This window comes from Mesoplodon densirostris, chromosome 2, assembly GCF_025265405.1.
Source record: "Mesoplodon densirostris isolate mMesDen1 chromosome 2, mMesDen1 primary haplotype, whole genome shotgun sequence".
Classification (NCBI taxonomy): Eukaryota; Metazoa; Chordata; class Mammalia; order Artiodactyla; family Ziphiidae; genus Mesoplodon; species Mesoplodon densirostris.
Window position 1 is genome coordinate 89,337,977 of NC_082662.1, and position 12,957 is coordinate 89,350,933.

General features: G+C 37.3%; 1 protein-coding gene across 6 annotated transcripts in view; it reads left to right on the plus strand.

The window, feature by feature from the left end:
* The window catches only part of SNX7 (sorting nexin 7), a 100,261-nt gene that overhangs the window by 17,163 nt on the left and 70,141 nt on the right, over positions 1-12,957 (plus strand). For all 6 annotated transcript variants that reach the window (XM_060090175.1, XM_060090173.1, XM_060090174.1 and 3 more), the window contains exon 2: positions 7,375-7,557. In XM_060090175.1, the coding sequence (XP_059946158.1) occupies positions 7,375-7,557 (183 nt within the window). The remainder of the gene's footprint in view (positions 1-7,374; positions 7,558-12,957) is intronic.

A 12,957-nucleotide genomic window follows, 5' to 3' on the forward strand; every position in this document is an offset into this window, starting at 1 on the left:
TCTACTTAATAGCAGTTAAGAGTTTGAACATGTGATTTAACCTATTTCCTCATTTGAAAACAAGAGGTAAAAGAGTATATATACTCAATAGTATTGCTAGCTGGTTTAAAAAAGGGAAAGAAATAGAACATACTCTATGGGGTCGTGGTAAGGTTTATATAATTCACATGAAGGTTTCAAGGAGACAATGTATACCCCACATTTATTCATCTCTTTTTATCCTATGTGATCCAAGGTGAGATATGACCTCTCTGATGTTACTGAATCTCAGAAAAGTAACGTGACTTGACCAGGTTCACACAGCTGTATATATATGTAAACTTGAATTAAGTTTAGTTCTGCCTAACTACAGAGACTTTTTCTTTTAATATACCAGGTTTTTTGTTTTGTTTTGTTTTGTTTTGGCCAGAGTGGAAAATTATGTCAAATAAAATTATATGAAACATTTCTGTGGTCAGTATATAACTTCGTAGTGCACAAAACCTGAAAAAGTCCAAGTATATTCAAAGTAACACTGTTAGAAAATAGAAACAGAAAAATGAATAAATAGATTATGATATATGCATACAAGGGTATATATACTACATAGTACTGGAAATTATGTCAAACAAGATTATTGAGTGTTGTATGCCCCTTTATAGAACACGACATAGACTGGCTTTTCCCCCAATCACATTTTCAACAGTGTTCCACAGAAGGCCTTTCTAATTTTTTATTATTATTATAAGCAGGCAGATTGGAAGGAGTTGTAAACCAAAACACAGCTGGGAAGTCTAAATTTAGTCCCATCAAGATGAGTGTCCCTCATAACAACATGGTTTCTCAAACTCCTTCCAGTTTAAGTTGATTTTTACCAGATGTCTCTTGGTGTACGTGTTTCTTGTACATCAGCAATTTTATTTGCATGGCCTTTTCATGCCAGTATTCTGATTTATCACACTTCTCACATTGATTTTTTTCCCTCTACTTGTAAAAAGAAAATAGCTGTTTGTGCACAGATGGTGGTTGCAATTTAGTATTATCAGAGTAATTCATGTTATATTTATGAGATGTTCCCGAGTAGCATCTTAGTGAAGCATATTAAGGAAGGCCACCTCTTAGAGAGGTCATATCTCACCTTTTAACCTGTTCTTTTGGAGTTTATCTCCTGAGCACTCAAATATTGGCAAGTCATTATTTGTTTTAAATTTTAGCTCTGTATTTTATTTATTCCAATAGTAGAACTTTGGAACCATCTAATAGCATTAAAAGTGGGAGGCAAAAAACATTTCTCAGAAATTACTGAAGTTGATTGTTAACCTGTAAAAAAGATTAATGGAGCAAAGATGAAATATTTTAATTATAATTCCTTCCTTCCTTTCTATCCTTGTTTCCTTCCTTAAATATTTATTGTGTACCACTCTATATACAGAAATGCTGTTCATTTGCTAGGGCTACCGTAACAAAGTACCACAGACTAGGTGTCTCAAACAACCGGAAATTTATTTTCTCACAGTTCTGGAAGCTAGAATCTGAAATTAAGGTGTCAGCAGGATTGGTTCCTTCTGAAGGCAGTGAGGGAAGGATCTGTTCCCAGTCTCTCCACTTGGCTTTTAGATGGCTGTCTTCTCCCTATAGTCTCATGTTTTCCCTCTATGAATGTCTATGTCCAAATTTCTCCTTTTTTTATACAGATACCAGTCATGTTGCATCAGGACCCACTCCAGTGACCTCATTTTAACTTGATTACCTCTGTAAAGACCCTGTCACCAGATAAGGTCGCATTCTGAGGTACTGGGGTTGGGACCTCAACAGATGAATTTTGGGAGGACATGGTTCAACCCACAACAAATGCTTATAATAAACCAAAAATAAGAACAAAGAAAACTTACCCTTAATTTGTAAGTGACTTTGTCAATAAAGTTCAGTATTGTGCTAGCACCGTGCTAATGTCCATTCATTTCAGGAAAGTCACTTAAATGGTTTCTCTTACAGTGAATGTGTTGGTTTGGAGTAAGAATAAAAGACAATGACTTCCTGCAACAATTTGGCTTATTTATCTATTATACATATTCAAATCTCAGCCTAAAACCATCCCAAGATTTTTTGGTGTGCATCTGTGTGAGTGTGTGTTTTCACTATGCTAGCTATAAGAAAGGTATTCAATGTTATTTAAGAAGTAGAGATTTACCATGCAAATAATTTCCCTTCTGCTTTAATCTCTTGAAGAAAAAAAATGAAAAGATGTATTTTCATTGTGTGAAATATCGTAGGATAAGGGATGTATATCCAAATGCTAAGAATGAACGAATGTATAAATGAGGTTGAGGACGGGGAGAAAGACAGAGAGAACTATCAGGAGAAAGAGGCATGCGTTATTGTGGAGGTAAGAACTTTGTTTGGAAAGAACAAATTTTAACGATCCATTTCTCCTGAAAAGCATCAACCACAAAAAGTTAAATGAAGTTTTTTTTGGTCAGTTACTTCTTTGGATCTTCTCAAACACTTATTGTCTTTACTTATTCGTGTCCAAATGTAAATCTTTTAAGTATTGTCAGTATATTTTCTTTCCTTTTTTTGAAGCAAATATAAAACTCTTTGGATAGTCACTTTTATTGAGGTTTTAAGAATGTTTTTGAGTGATTCATAGTAATTTACATCCTTCTACTGAAATCTTGGATGTTGCTAAATTTCAGCCTGTAATTTTCTTCCTTTGCTAGATATTGAAGCATATGTTTATGACACCACACTACACTCATTGGAATTGTGAGCCTTTATAAATTCAGGCAGATCTTTTCCACTCTACAAAAGGATGCATTTTAAGCAGAAGAAATAGAATGCTAAATTATGTAGTAGGTAAAAGAAGTGGGTTGTGGTGAGTTAAGAGGGTGACTACAAAGAACGCCAAAGCACATGGTTGCATGCACTGTCAGTGAAATTTAAAGCACATTTGCCCATCAACTTACAAAACTACTGTTTATATGAAATGATAATTGAGAGAGATTTTTGTACATGCTGATTGCACATTTATTTGAAACCTCTAAATTCTGGTTTTAATGGGTGCTTAGTATTCCATTGTGTTAGCATCCCATAATTTATTTTGACAATCCCATTTTCATGTGATTCCGGACATATTTTTAAATTTCCTATTTAACTATACAACTTTGAATTAAGAAAAAAAAACAAATAATCAAATATGTAATCCAAGGTCTTCTGCCAAAATGGCCCTAGACAGCTCTTTTAACTTACTGTTTTTTTTTACAGTAGTTTTTTTTTTTTGTTTTTTTTTTTTCTTTTTGCGGTATGCGGGCCTCTCACTGTTGTGGCCTCTCCCGTTGCGGAGCACAGGCTCCGGATGCGCAGGCCCAGCGGCCATGGCTCACGGGCCCAGCCGCTCCGCGGCATATGGGATCCTCCCAGACCGGGGCATGAACCCGTATCCCCTGCATCGGCAGGCGGACTCTCAACCACTGCGCCACCAGGGAGGCCCTACAGTAGTTTTTTCAGTAGTTTTTACTGTTTTTTTTTTTTTTTTTTTTACTGTAGTTCTTACTGTTTCTGAACACGTTAGATAGTGTTGACTCTAAACAATTAAAAACATTTTTTCAAAATGATACACGTTTATTTTAGAATATTAGGAAATACAGCAACTCAGATAGGAAAATACTAAACTCAACAGCAATCCCAACACCTGGAATAACTTCTGTTAACTTTTTGGTATAGCTTCTAAGTTCATGAGTGCATGCATATCGTGAGTGCGCTATTTCTCACTTTTTCTCTCCTACCCTCTGGCCCCCCTCTGTCATACACACACATAAGTACATGTACATGAATTAGAATCTAGTTGAATACAAATTTTATAAGCTAATATTTTCTCTTAATACCATACTGTGAATCTTTTTCCAAGTTACTATATATTCTCCTAATATATTAATCACTTTATTGTATTCTAGTATATGGATAGACTTTATTGTATCCTATTGTAGGTATATATCATAATTTGTTTCACTAAACTTTTGTTGCAAGACATTTATTGTCTCCATGTTTTTGTGTGTCTGATCAACTCAACTGTAATTTGTCCTCTATTCCTTGGTCTAAATCATGCCTAATATACATATATTTTCTAGCATTTATATCTTGTTTTCTAAATACCAGTCTCCTCTAAAAGAAACCAGAGCTCCTTGGAGAAATGTCTGATTCCATGACTGGGGCAGGGAAAATATAACATAAATCTGAAACATCTTGCTATGCCAGAAAATAAAGTGCTCAAGGAATAATGAAGACATATCAAAAACACACAGATGCCAGCTTTAAGGAGCTCCCACTAGGCAAATTTTGGACACTTAGAACATCAAAATAAATTATATTAATGGATTATAACCCATTGAGTAAAATAGGACTCTGAGTCTATACTCATATAATTAATTGGCTTAAATAAATACTCTTCATCCTCCTTAGAAGGACACCTACTGATAATATGAAAATTGAAAAATTTTAAAAAAAGAAAATATATGTTATTTTGAAATAAGGAAGGTAACAAGGAACAAAAATAGCTAATAGAGTTCTGAATTTGCTTCTGAGGAGCATGAACTGGTAAAAGCAATAGTGGAGCATGTGATGCTGCTTTTTTAATTTTTAATTTGTTTCGTTTTATTTTAAGCCTTGTCAGATGATTTGACTTTTGAAAACTATAAATATACTTTGTATTTTGAAATAATTGCAAACTTGGAGAAGAGTTGCAAGAATACCACAAAGAATCTAGATTTCCAAGTTATTACCATTTCACAACATTTGTTTTCTCTGTGTGTGTGCAAGTTGAGTAAATTAGAGACATGTTTTATTACTCCTAATTAAATCTGTGTATATTTTTTGAAAACAAGGACACTCTCCTATGTAATCACAGTATAAGTATGCAAATCAGGAAATTAACATTGACATAATACTATATTCTAATCCACAGACCCTTTCAAAATTTTCAGTTGTCCCAATAATATCATTTAGAAAGAAAAAACAAAGTTTCTTCTCCTTTGGAACAGAATCCAATCCAAGATCATATGTTGCTTTGGCTCTTGTGTCTCTTTGGTCTTCATCAGTCTGGAACAGTTCCTCATCTTCCTTTTCCATCATGGTATTGACATGTTTGAAACTGTTTTATAGGCAATATCTCCTTCCCTCAAACATAAACATATGTTTCCCCCCCATTATCTTAATATAACTGTATCACCATTTTTAGTTAAATTCAGTATTAAGAACAATTTATTTTTATTCACAATCAAGCCATGTAATGAACTATGATTACATTTTTCATTCTTGTACCTTTTGTTTTCTTTAGAGTTCATCATTCATTCATTCCTTTACTTTAGGCCCTCCCTTTCTCCCTCTCTTGTTTTCTCTGCCTCTTGGCTTTTTTGCACCAATTCATCTACAAAATCTAACATAGCATACTTCCTTTCATTATGCTTAAATTTATCAGGTATTCTGTCAACCTCCCTCCCTCCCCACTTCCCTCCTCCCTTCCTTCCTTTCTCCCTCCCTCCCTCCTTCCCTCATTCTCTTTCCCTTTTTCCTTTGCTCTTTCTCTTTCCTTCCTCCCTCTCTTCCTTTATTCTTTCCCTCTTCATCTCCTTGCCCCCCAGAGTCTTTCTGCTCTAGTCTGTATAGGTTCTCTAAGTCTGTTGCAAAGCTGTCAACCTGGAACATTCTTTCACTGTCATCCAAGGAATTTCCTTTAGCTCTCTTCTATGTTGAATCTCTTACTTTCAGATCATATTTCTTCTTTCTTGGTATATGCCCTTATTTTGGAAAAGTGAAGAGTCTTCCAAAGAATGTGTAAGAATAGGTACATGGAAAGTCAGTTTTTGAAATCTTTCCTATCTGAAATGTCTTCATTCTACCTGTATACTTGAATGACAGTTTGGCTATGTATAATTCTAGGTAGGAAATATTTTCCTCTAAAAATCTTGAAGGTACAATTTTATTATCATTTAGTTTCCAGTGTTACCACTGAGAAATCTGAAGCCATTCCTATTGTATTTTACCTGTTTATAGTCTCTCTGGAAGCTTTTAGGAATTTAAAATCCCTACTGTTATGAAATGGAATGGTGATAGATGCTTGTAGGGATACTACCCACCCCACTACTGTCCTGTTCATTCTGAGGAGGCCTGCTAGGCCCTGTCAACCTGGAAATAGTTCAGTTCAGAGGACATTTTCCTTCTTCATTTTCTGGAATTCTGTTCATTCAGGTACTATCTACCTGGATCCTTTAATTTTTAAAAATACTTATCTCTCCTTTTCCATCCCATGTTCTTTTGGTTCAGCTTAGTTCTCAAGTTAAATCTTTTGAACTTCCTGTTGAGTTTTTATCCTTCCATAATATTTCAGCTTTCATGAGCCTCCTTTTTTATTGGTTTTCCCGTTGTTCTCTGAATTTTTTTGAAAAATAACACCTGTTTTATTAATGAATTTGATATCATTCTTATCGCTAATGATTTCATCTATTTTTAAAGCATTATATTCTCTATTCTGTCTGCTTCCTGTATTCTCTTTGTTTGTTTATTTGTGAATCTTTCACATCAGAGGCTTTCCACATGTTGATATGTTTGGTAGTTCCCGCACCAGGGACTGACAAGCTGAGTAGACATTCAACAGCTTGCTGCCCACGTTCTTGGGGCCAAATGAGGGGAAAGGGCTGGATATCTTTTCATCTAGTATGTAGGACTTTCCCTTGATATCTGTATTTTCATAGGGCCTCTCTCTCCCTCCATCCTGCCTGGTGCCCTTGAGTTCAGAGACACGCCAGAAAGCAAATTTCCAGGTTTTTTGCAAAATTGGGGAAGAAAAGTCACCTGATTGCATAGGATAGGTGAGGGAATCTGAGGTACTAACTCCTTTTTTGTTTTATGAGCTTTTTAACCAATCCTCTGCTTTAACTCTTCCAGCATTCTATGTCCACAGGTCTCTGACACCTCTAATTCTTAAGTGTCGCTGTGATCGTGTGTCATAAATGTGCCTTCTTTTTCCGGGTCTACCATTCTCTCCTATGTTTACTTTAGCTCTTTCTGCACTGCTTTTCAGTTACCACTCAACCATCAGATTCCCAGTTTCCAAAAAAGTAGTTAAATTTGTTTGCTTAGTCTCTTCTTTTTACCTTGAGGGTTTATGCCTTTTTATGACTTTTTGTCTTGTTTTGTCTTTGTTTCTTTACTGTCATTTTTAAAGTGGGATTTTGAGATGAAGCAGAGATAAAAATACATGTTCCACATACCTTATTTAAGCAGGAGTCCAGTTATCCTTTTTGTTCTTGACATATTTGATTAGTATTTGTCGTGCCTAAGAAAAAGAGGATTTTAACGTTTTTCCCCATAGATATTAATTTTTGATTGTTTTATTCCTAGGATGCCTCATTGATGGACATGAATTCCTTCAGCCCTGTGATGCCAACATCCCCTTTATCAATGATAAACCAAGTCAAGTTTGAAGATGAGCCAGATTTGAAAGATCTTTTCATTACAGTTGATGAACCTGAAAGCCATGTTACTACAATTGAAACGTTCATTACTTATAGGATTATTACTAAGGTAAGTATTTAATGAACATTTTCTTGAATATAGTTGCTTTTTTGAACTTTTGGAACTGCTTCTTGTTCACTCAACTTAGAGAATCTTAACTGAATTGACTTCTAGTTTTTCAGCCATTTTGAGTAAGACATTGCATCTTATCTATCCTTCACTTGTTCTATATGAATTCAAATTAACCTGAGTACCAGTCACTTGTATTTTAGCAGCTGTGCTTCTTAAAATAGGAATATTTTAGGTTTTTAGTTTAAAAATTATAAAGAAATATATTTGGAAAAGAAGAGCCTCAGTTTGCTAATAAAGAAAACAGCTAGTTAAAAACATGATACAATATTTTGTGTTCACATTTCTTCTGAAGATTCCAAAAAAAAAATTTCTTTTGTTTTCCAAATAAAAGCAAATGGCCACTTTATCTTATATCAATATATGAGACACTGTTAGTTGTTTAATGATGCAAGGACAGATCTAGAATCTGAATCTCCTGACTCCTAGGACAAGGCTCTGCAAAAAGACAGTTTACTCTGAAAAAGTAAAGAAAACCAAATAGTATAATCTTATTTTTTAAAGTCCTATGTGTAATAGCAGCCTTCAAGAATTCTATTTATAAGTTATAATATTTTGTTTATGAAGCCTCACTCTACATCTCTTGTAGTGCATCCCTTTTGTAGCTGCAAAGCTTTTGGACCCTGTGCATATAATCACTTCTTCCAGTGCAGCCTCCACACTGCTGCTAATTATGTTGCATAAGGATGTATATATCTTATCTCTTTACTCAGATTCTTAAGATCCTTCCCTGGCCCCTCACTTCCTACAGAACAAAGGGCAGACTCCTTTGTATGATATATAGAGGCCTTCTCTGTCTGGGGCCAGCGTACCATATATGACTCACCTCTTACTCCCAACTTGTAATACCCCTGCTCTCCACTTGCATAGAACTACCTCTTTTATCTGAATATTCTAGGCTATTTCTTGTTCTCATGACTTTGCATATGCTTTTTCTTCTGTCTGGTATGCCCTTCCTGCTTTCAGACAGAAGAGTTACTGTTTGTTTTTCAAGATACAATTCAAAATGATGCCCACCACCTCTGCCCCACAAGCTGAGTCCTCTTTCTTCTGTTTGCTCACAGTGTTCTAACTGAACTCTTAAAGAATATAAGATACCACAGTCAGTGTAGCAAAGAAATCAAAAGCCTATATTTAGTCCTTCTAAGCCTCAGGGTTATTTTGTTTTTTAATTTATAAGACTGAAATGATAATAGAGCCTGGTTCTGTAGAGTTGCTGTAAGAATTAAATTAGGATAACTAATCAATGTAAAACACTTAGCAAAGTGCCTAACATATAACAAGTATTCAGTAATTGTCACCTACCTGTGTGTAGGTCACTAACTGTGTGTTTATTTGTATTTATTCCCAATGAGTCTGTGAGCTTCTCAAGGAAGGTAATTGTATCTTAAGTTATCCATAATTCTAAACACAATCCTTGGGATATAGCAAGTTAGCAATTTAACCTTTCGGTGAGTGAGTGAAGAAATTTATAGTATCATAGTCATATCAAGAGGCTGTAGAGCAAGACAGCATGGAGTTGAATCTTGATCACCCCCCTTCCTTGCTATTTAATTAACCTCTCTATGCTTAGTTTCCTCATTTGTAAATAAGATAACAGTACTAACCTCTTACGGTCTTTGTGAATATTTAGTATGTTAATACATACACACTGCTAAGAATAGAGCCAGATTTCTCCTGTTCCTACTGTTATAATTATAATCATCCATTTTCATTACCCTTTCTAGCAAAGATTTTGTGAAACTGAATTACTTTCCCCTAGTTTGTTTCTTTCAGAAAGACACTTTATAAGCCTCCCTATGGATTTCATTCTAATCATAGACATACAGTTCTTATCAGTTATCCATATTACATCATATTTTAAATGTACTGCTCTTGTAGTAGTAGTAGTAATAGTGATAGTGGTAATATTATAGTGTGTTAAACTAACTTTTATTGTGGGACTAATTTGTGCCAGGCAATGTTCTAAGCACTTTATATGTTTTAACTCTTCTGAAGCTCACAACAATCCTGGATCTTATGATCTACCCTCATTTTGTGAATGAGCCCACTGAAACTCAAAACTTGCCAAAGGTTATACAACACAGTCATTAGCTGAGCTAAGATTTAAATCTAGACAGTTTGCTTTACTTCCTTACTATATAGATTTTCATTATACTTTTGTGTATCTGTATATGATTATGGAAAACTACCTTTTGGCTTAACTTTTATAAACTAAGTCCCTTTATTCTATATCTGATTACTTTTACTCCATCCTAGTATATAGACTATACCTATATAAACTAAAATATGCATTGCAGAACAAATTTATAAACATTTAGTAGATGTATATTGTGTTATCAAACATAATATTTTCTTTGTTATTCACTTATTATCACTTATTCATTTACTCATATATTCAATAAATATCTGTTGAGTGCCACGTATGTCCCAAACACCAGACTGGTATGTTGAGACTACACCAGCAATCAAGACAGACATACCCCAGCCTTCATGGAGTTTTCAGTATAGGGGGGTGATGGATCTTAAATAATTATATATTTAATTAATTAATTATAGTTATAAATACTGTGACAGAAAAATACAGATTTTTATGAGCGTGGATACTCCATCAAATTAGGGGGTTCAAAGATGGCTACCCTGGGAAAGTTTTAGTTTTATAAAAATGTATGGACTTCCCTTTTGGTGCAGTGGTTAAGAATCTGCCTGCCAATACAGGGGACACGGGTTTGAGCCCTGGTCCGGGAAGATCCCACATGCTGCGGAGCAGCTAAGCCCGTGAGCCACAACTACTAAGCCTGTGCTCTAGAGTCTGTGGGCCACAATTACTGAGCCTGTGTGCCACGAGTACTGAAGTCCGTGCGCCTAGAAGCCATGCTCCACAAGAGAAGCCACTGCAATGAGAAGCCTAGGCACCGCAGCAAAGAGTAGCCCCCGCTCGCCACAGCTAGAGAAAGCCCGTGTGCAGCAACAAAGACCCAATTCAGCCAAACATAAATAAATAAATATATATTTTAAAAAATTTTTACATTCATGGACACGAAGATTATAAGGACAAATGCAGGAGGAGCTTCAAGATGGAGGAGGAGTAAGACGTGCAGATCACCTTCCTCCCCACAAATACGTGAGAAATACATCTACATGTGGAACAACTCCTACAGAACACCTACTGAACACTGGCAGAAGACCTCAGAACTCCCAAAAGGCAAGAAACTCCCCATGTACCTGGGTAGGGCAAAATAAAAAAGGAAAAACAGAGACAAAAGAATAGGGACGGGACCTGCACCAGTGGGAGGGAGCTGTGAAGGAGGAAAAGTTTCCACTTTCCAGACTAGGGAGGCCCTTCACGGGCGGAGACTGTGGGTGGCGGAGGGGGGAAGCTTCAGAGCCACGGAGGAGAGCGCAGCCACAGGGGTGCGGAGGGCAAAGCGGAGAGATTCCTGCGCAGAGGATCAGTGCCGACCAGCACTCACCAGCCCGAGAGGCTTGTTTGCTCACCTGCCAGGGTGGGCAGGGGCTAGGAGCTGAGGCTCTGGCTTCGAAGATCAGATCCCAGGGAGAGGACTGGGGTCAGCTGCATGAACAGAGCCTGAAGGGGGCTAGTGCACCACAGCTAGCCTGGAGGGAGTCAGGGAAAAGGTCTGAAGCTGTCAAACAGACAAGAGACTTTTCCTTGCCTCTTTGTTTCCTGGTGTGTGAGGAGAGGGGATTAAGAGCACCACCTAAACAATCTCCAGAGACAAGCATGAGACGCTAAGGCTGCTGCTGCAGCCACCAAGAAGCCTGTGTGCAAGCACAGGTCACTATCCGCACCTCCCCTCCCGGGAGCCTGTGCAGCCCGCCACTGCCAGGGTCCCATGAGCCAGGGACAGCTTCCCTGGGAGAACACACGGCACCTCAGGCTGTTGTAATGTCACACTGGCCTCTGCCGCTGCAGGCTCACCCCGCACTCTGTACCCCTCCCTCCCCCCAGCCTGAGTGAGTCAGAGCCCCCGAATCAGCTGCTTCTTTAACTCTGTCCTGTCTGAGTGAAGAACAGATGGCCTCAGGCGACCTACACGCAGAGGCGGGGCCAAATCCAAAGCTGAGCCCAGGGAGCTGTGCGAACAAAGAAGAGAAAGGGAAATCTCTTCCAGCAGCCTCAGAAGCAGCAGATTAAATCTCCACAATCAATTTGATGTACCCTGCATCTGTGGAATACCTGAATAGACAACAAATCATCCCAAATTGAGGAGGTGGACTTTGGGAGCAATGATATATATGTGTGTGTGTGTGTGTGTGTGTGTGTGTGTGTGTGTGTATGTGTGTGTATATGTATATGTGTGTGTGTATGTGTATATATATATATATATATTTCTTTTTTTCCATTTTTCTCTTTTTGTGAGTATGTATGTGTATGTTTCTGTATGTGATTTTGTCTGTATAGCTTTGCTTTAACATTTGTCCTAGGATTCTGTCTGTCTGTTTTTTGTTTCTTTGTTTGTTTTTTTTAGTATAGTTTTTAGCTCCTGTTATCATTGGTAGATTTGTTTTTTGCTTTGGTTGCTCTCTTCTTACTTTCTTTCTTTTTTCTTTTTACTTAAAATTTTTTTTACATTATTTTTTATTTTAATAAGTTTATTTTATTTTACTTTATTTCATTTTATCTTCTTTCTTTCTTCCTTCCTTCCTTCCTTCCTTCTTTCTTTCTTTCTTTCTTTCTTTCTCTCTTTCTTTTTCTCCCTTTTATTCTGAGCCATGTGAATGATGGGCTCTTGGTGTCTAGCCAGGCATCAGGGCTCTGGCTCTGAGGTGGAAGAGACAAGTTCAGAACATTGCTCCACAAGAGACCTCCCAGCTCCATGTAATATGACAAAAATCTCCCAGAGATCTCCATCTCAACACCAAGACCCAGCTCCGCTCAACGACCAGCAAGCTACAGTGCTGGACACCCTATGCCAAACAACTAGCAAGACAGAAACACAACCCCACCCATTAGCAGAGAGGTGGCCTAAAATCATAAGGCCACAGACACCCCAAAACACACCACCAGACGTGGATCTGCCCACCAGAAAAACAAGATCCAGCCTCATCCACCAGAACACAGGCACTAGTCCCCTCCACCAGGAAGCCTACACAACCCACTGAACCAACCTTAGCCACTAGGGGCAAAAACCAAAAACAACGGGAACTACGAACCTGCAACCTGTGAAAAGGAGAGCCCAAACACAGTAAGTTAAGCAAAATGAGAAGACAGAGAAACACACAGCAGATGAAGGAACAAGGCAAAAACCCTCCAGACAAAACAAATGAAGAGGAAATAGGCAGTCTACCTGAAAAAGAATTCAGAATAATGATAGC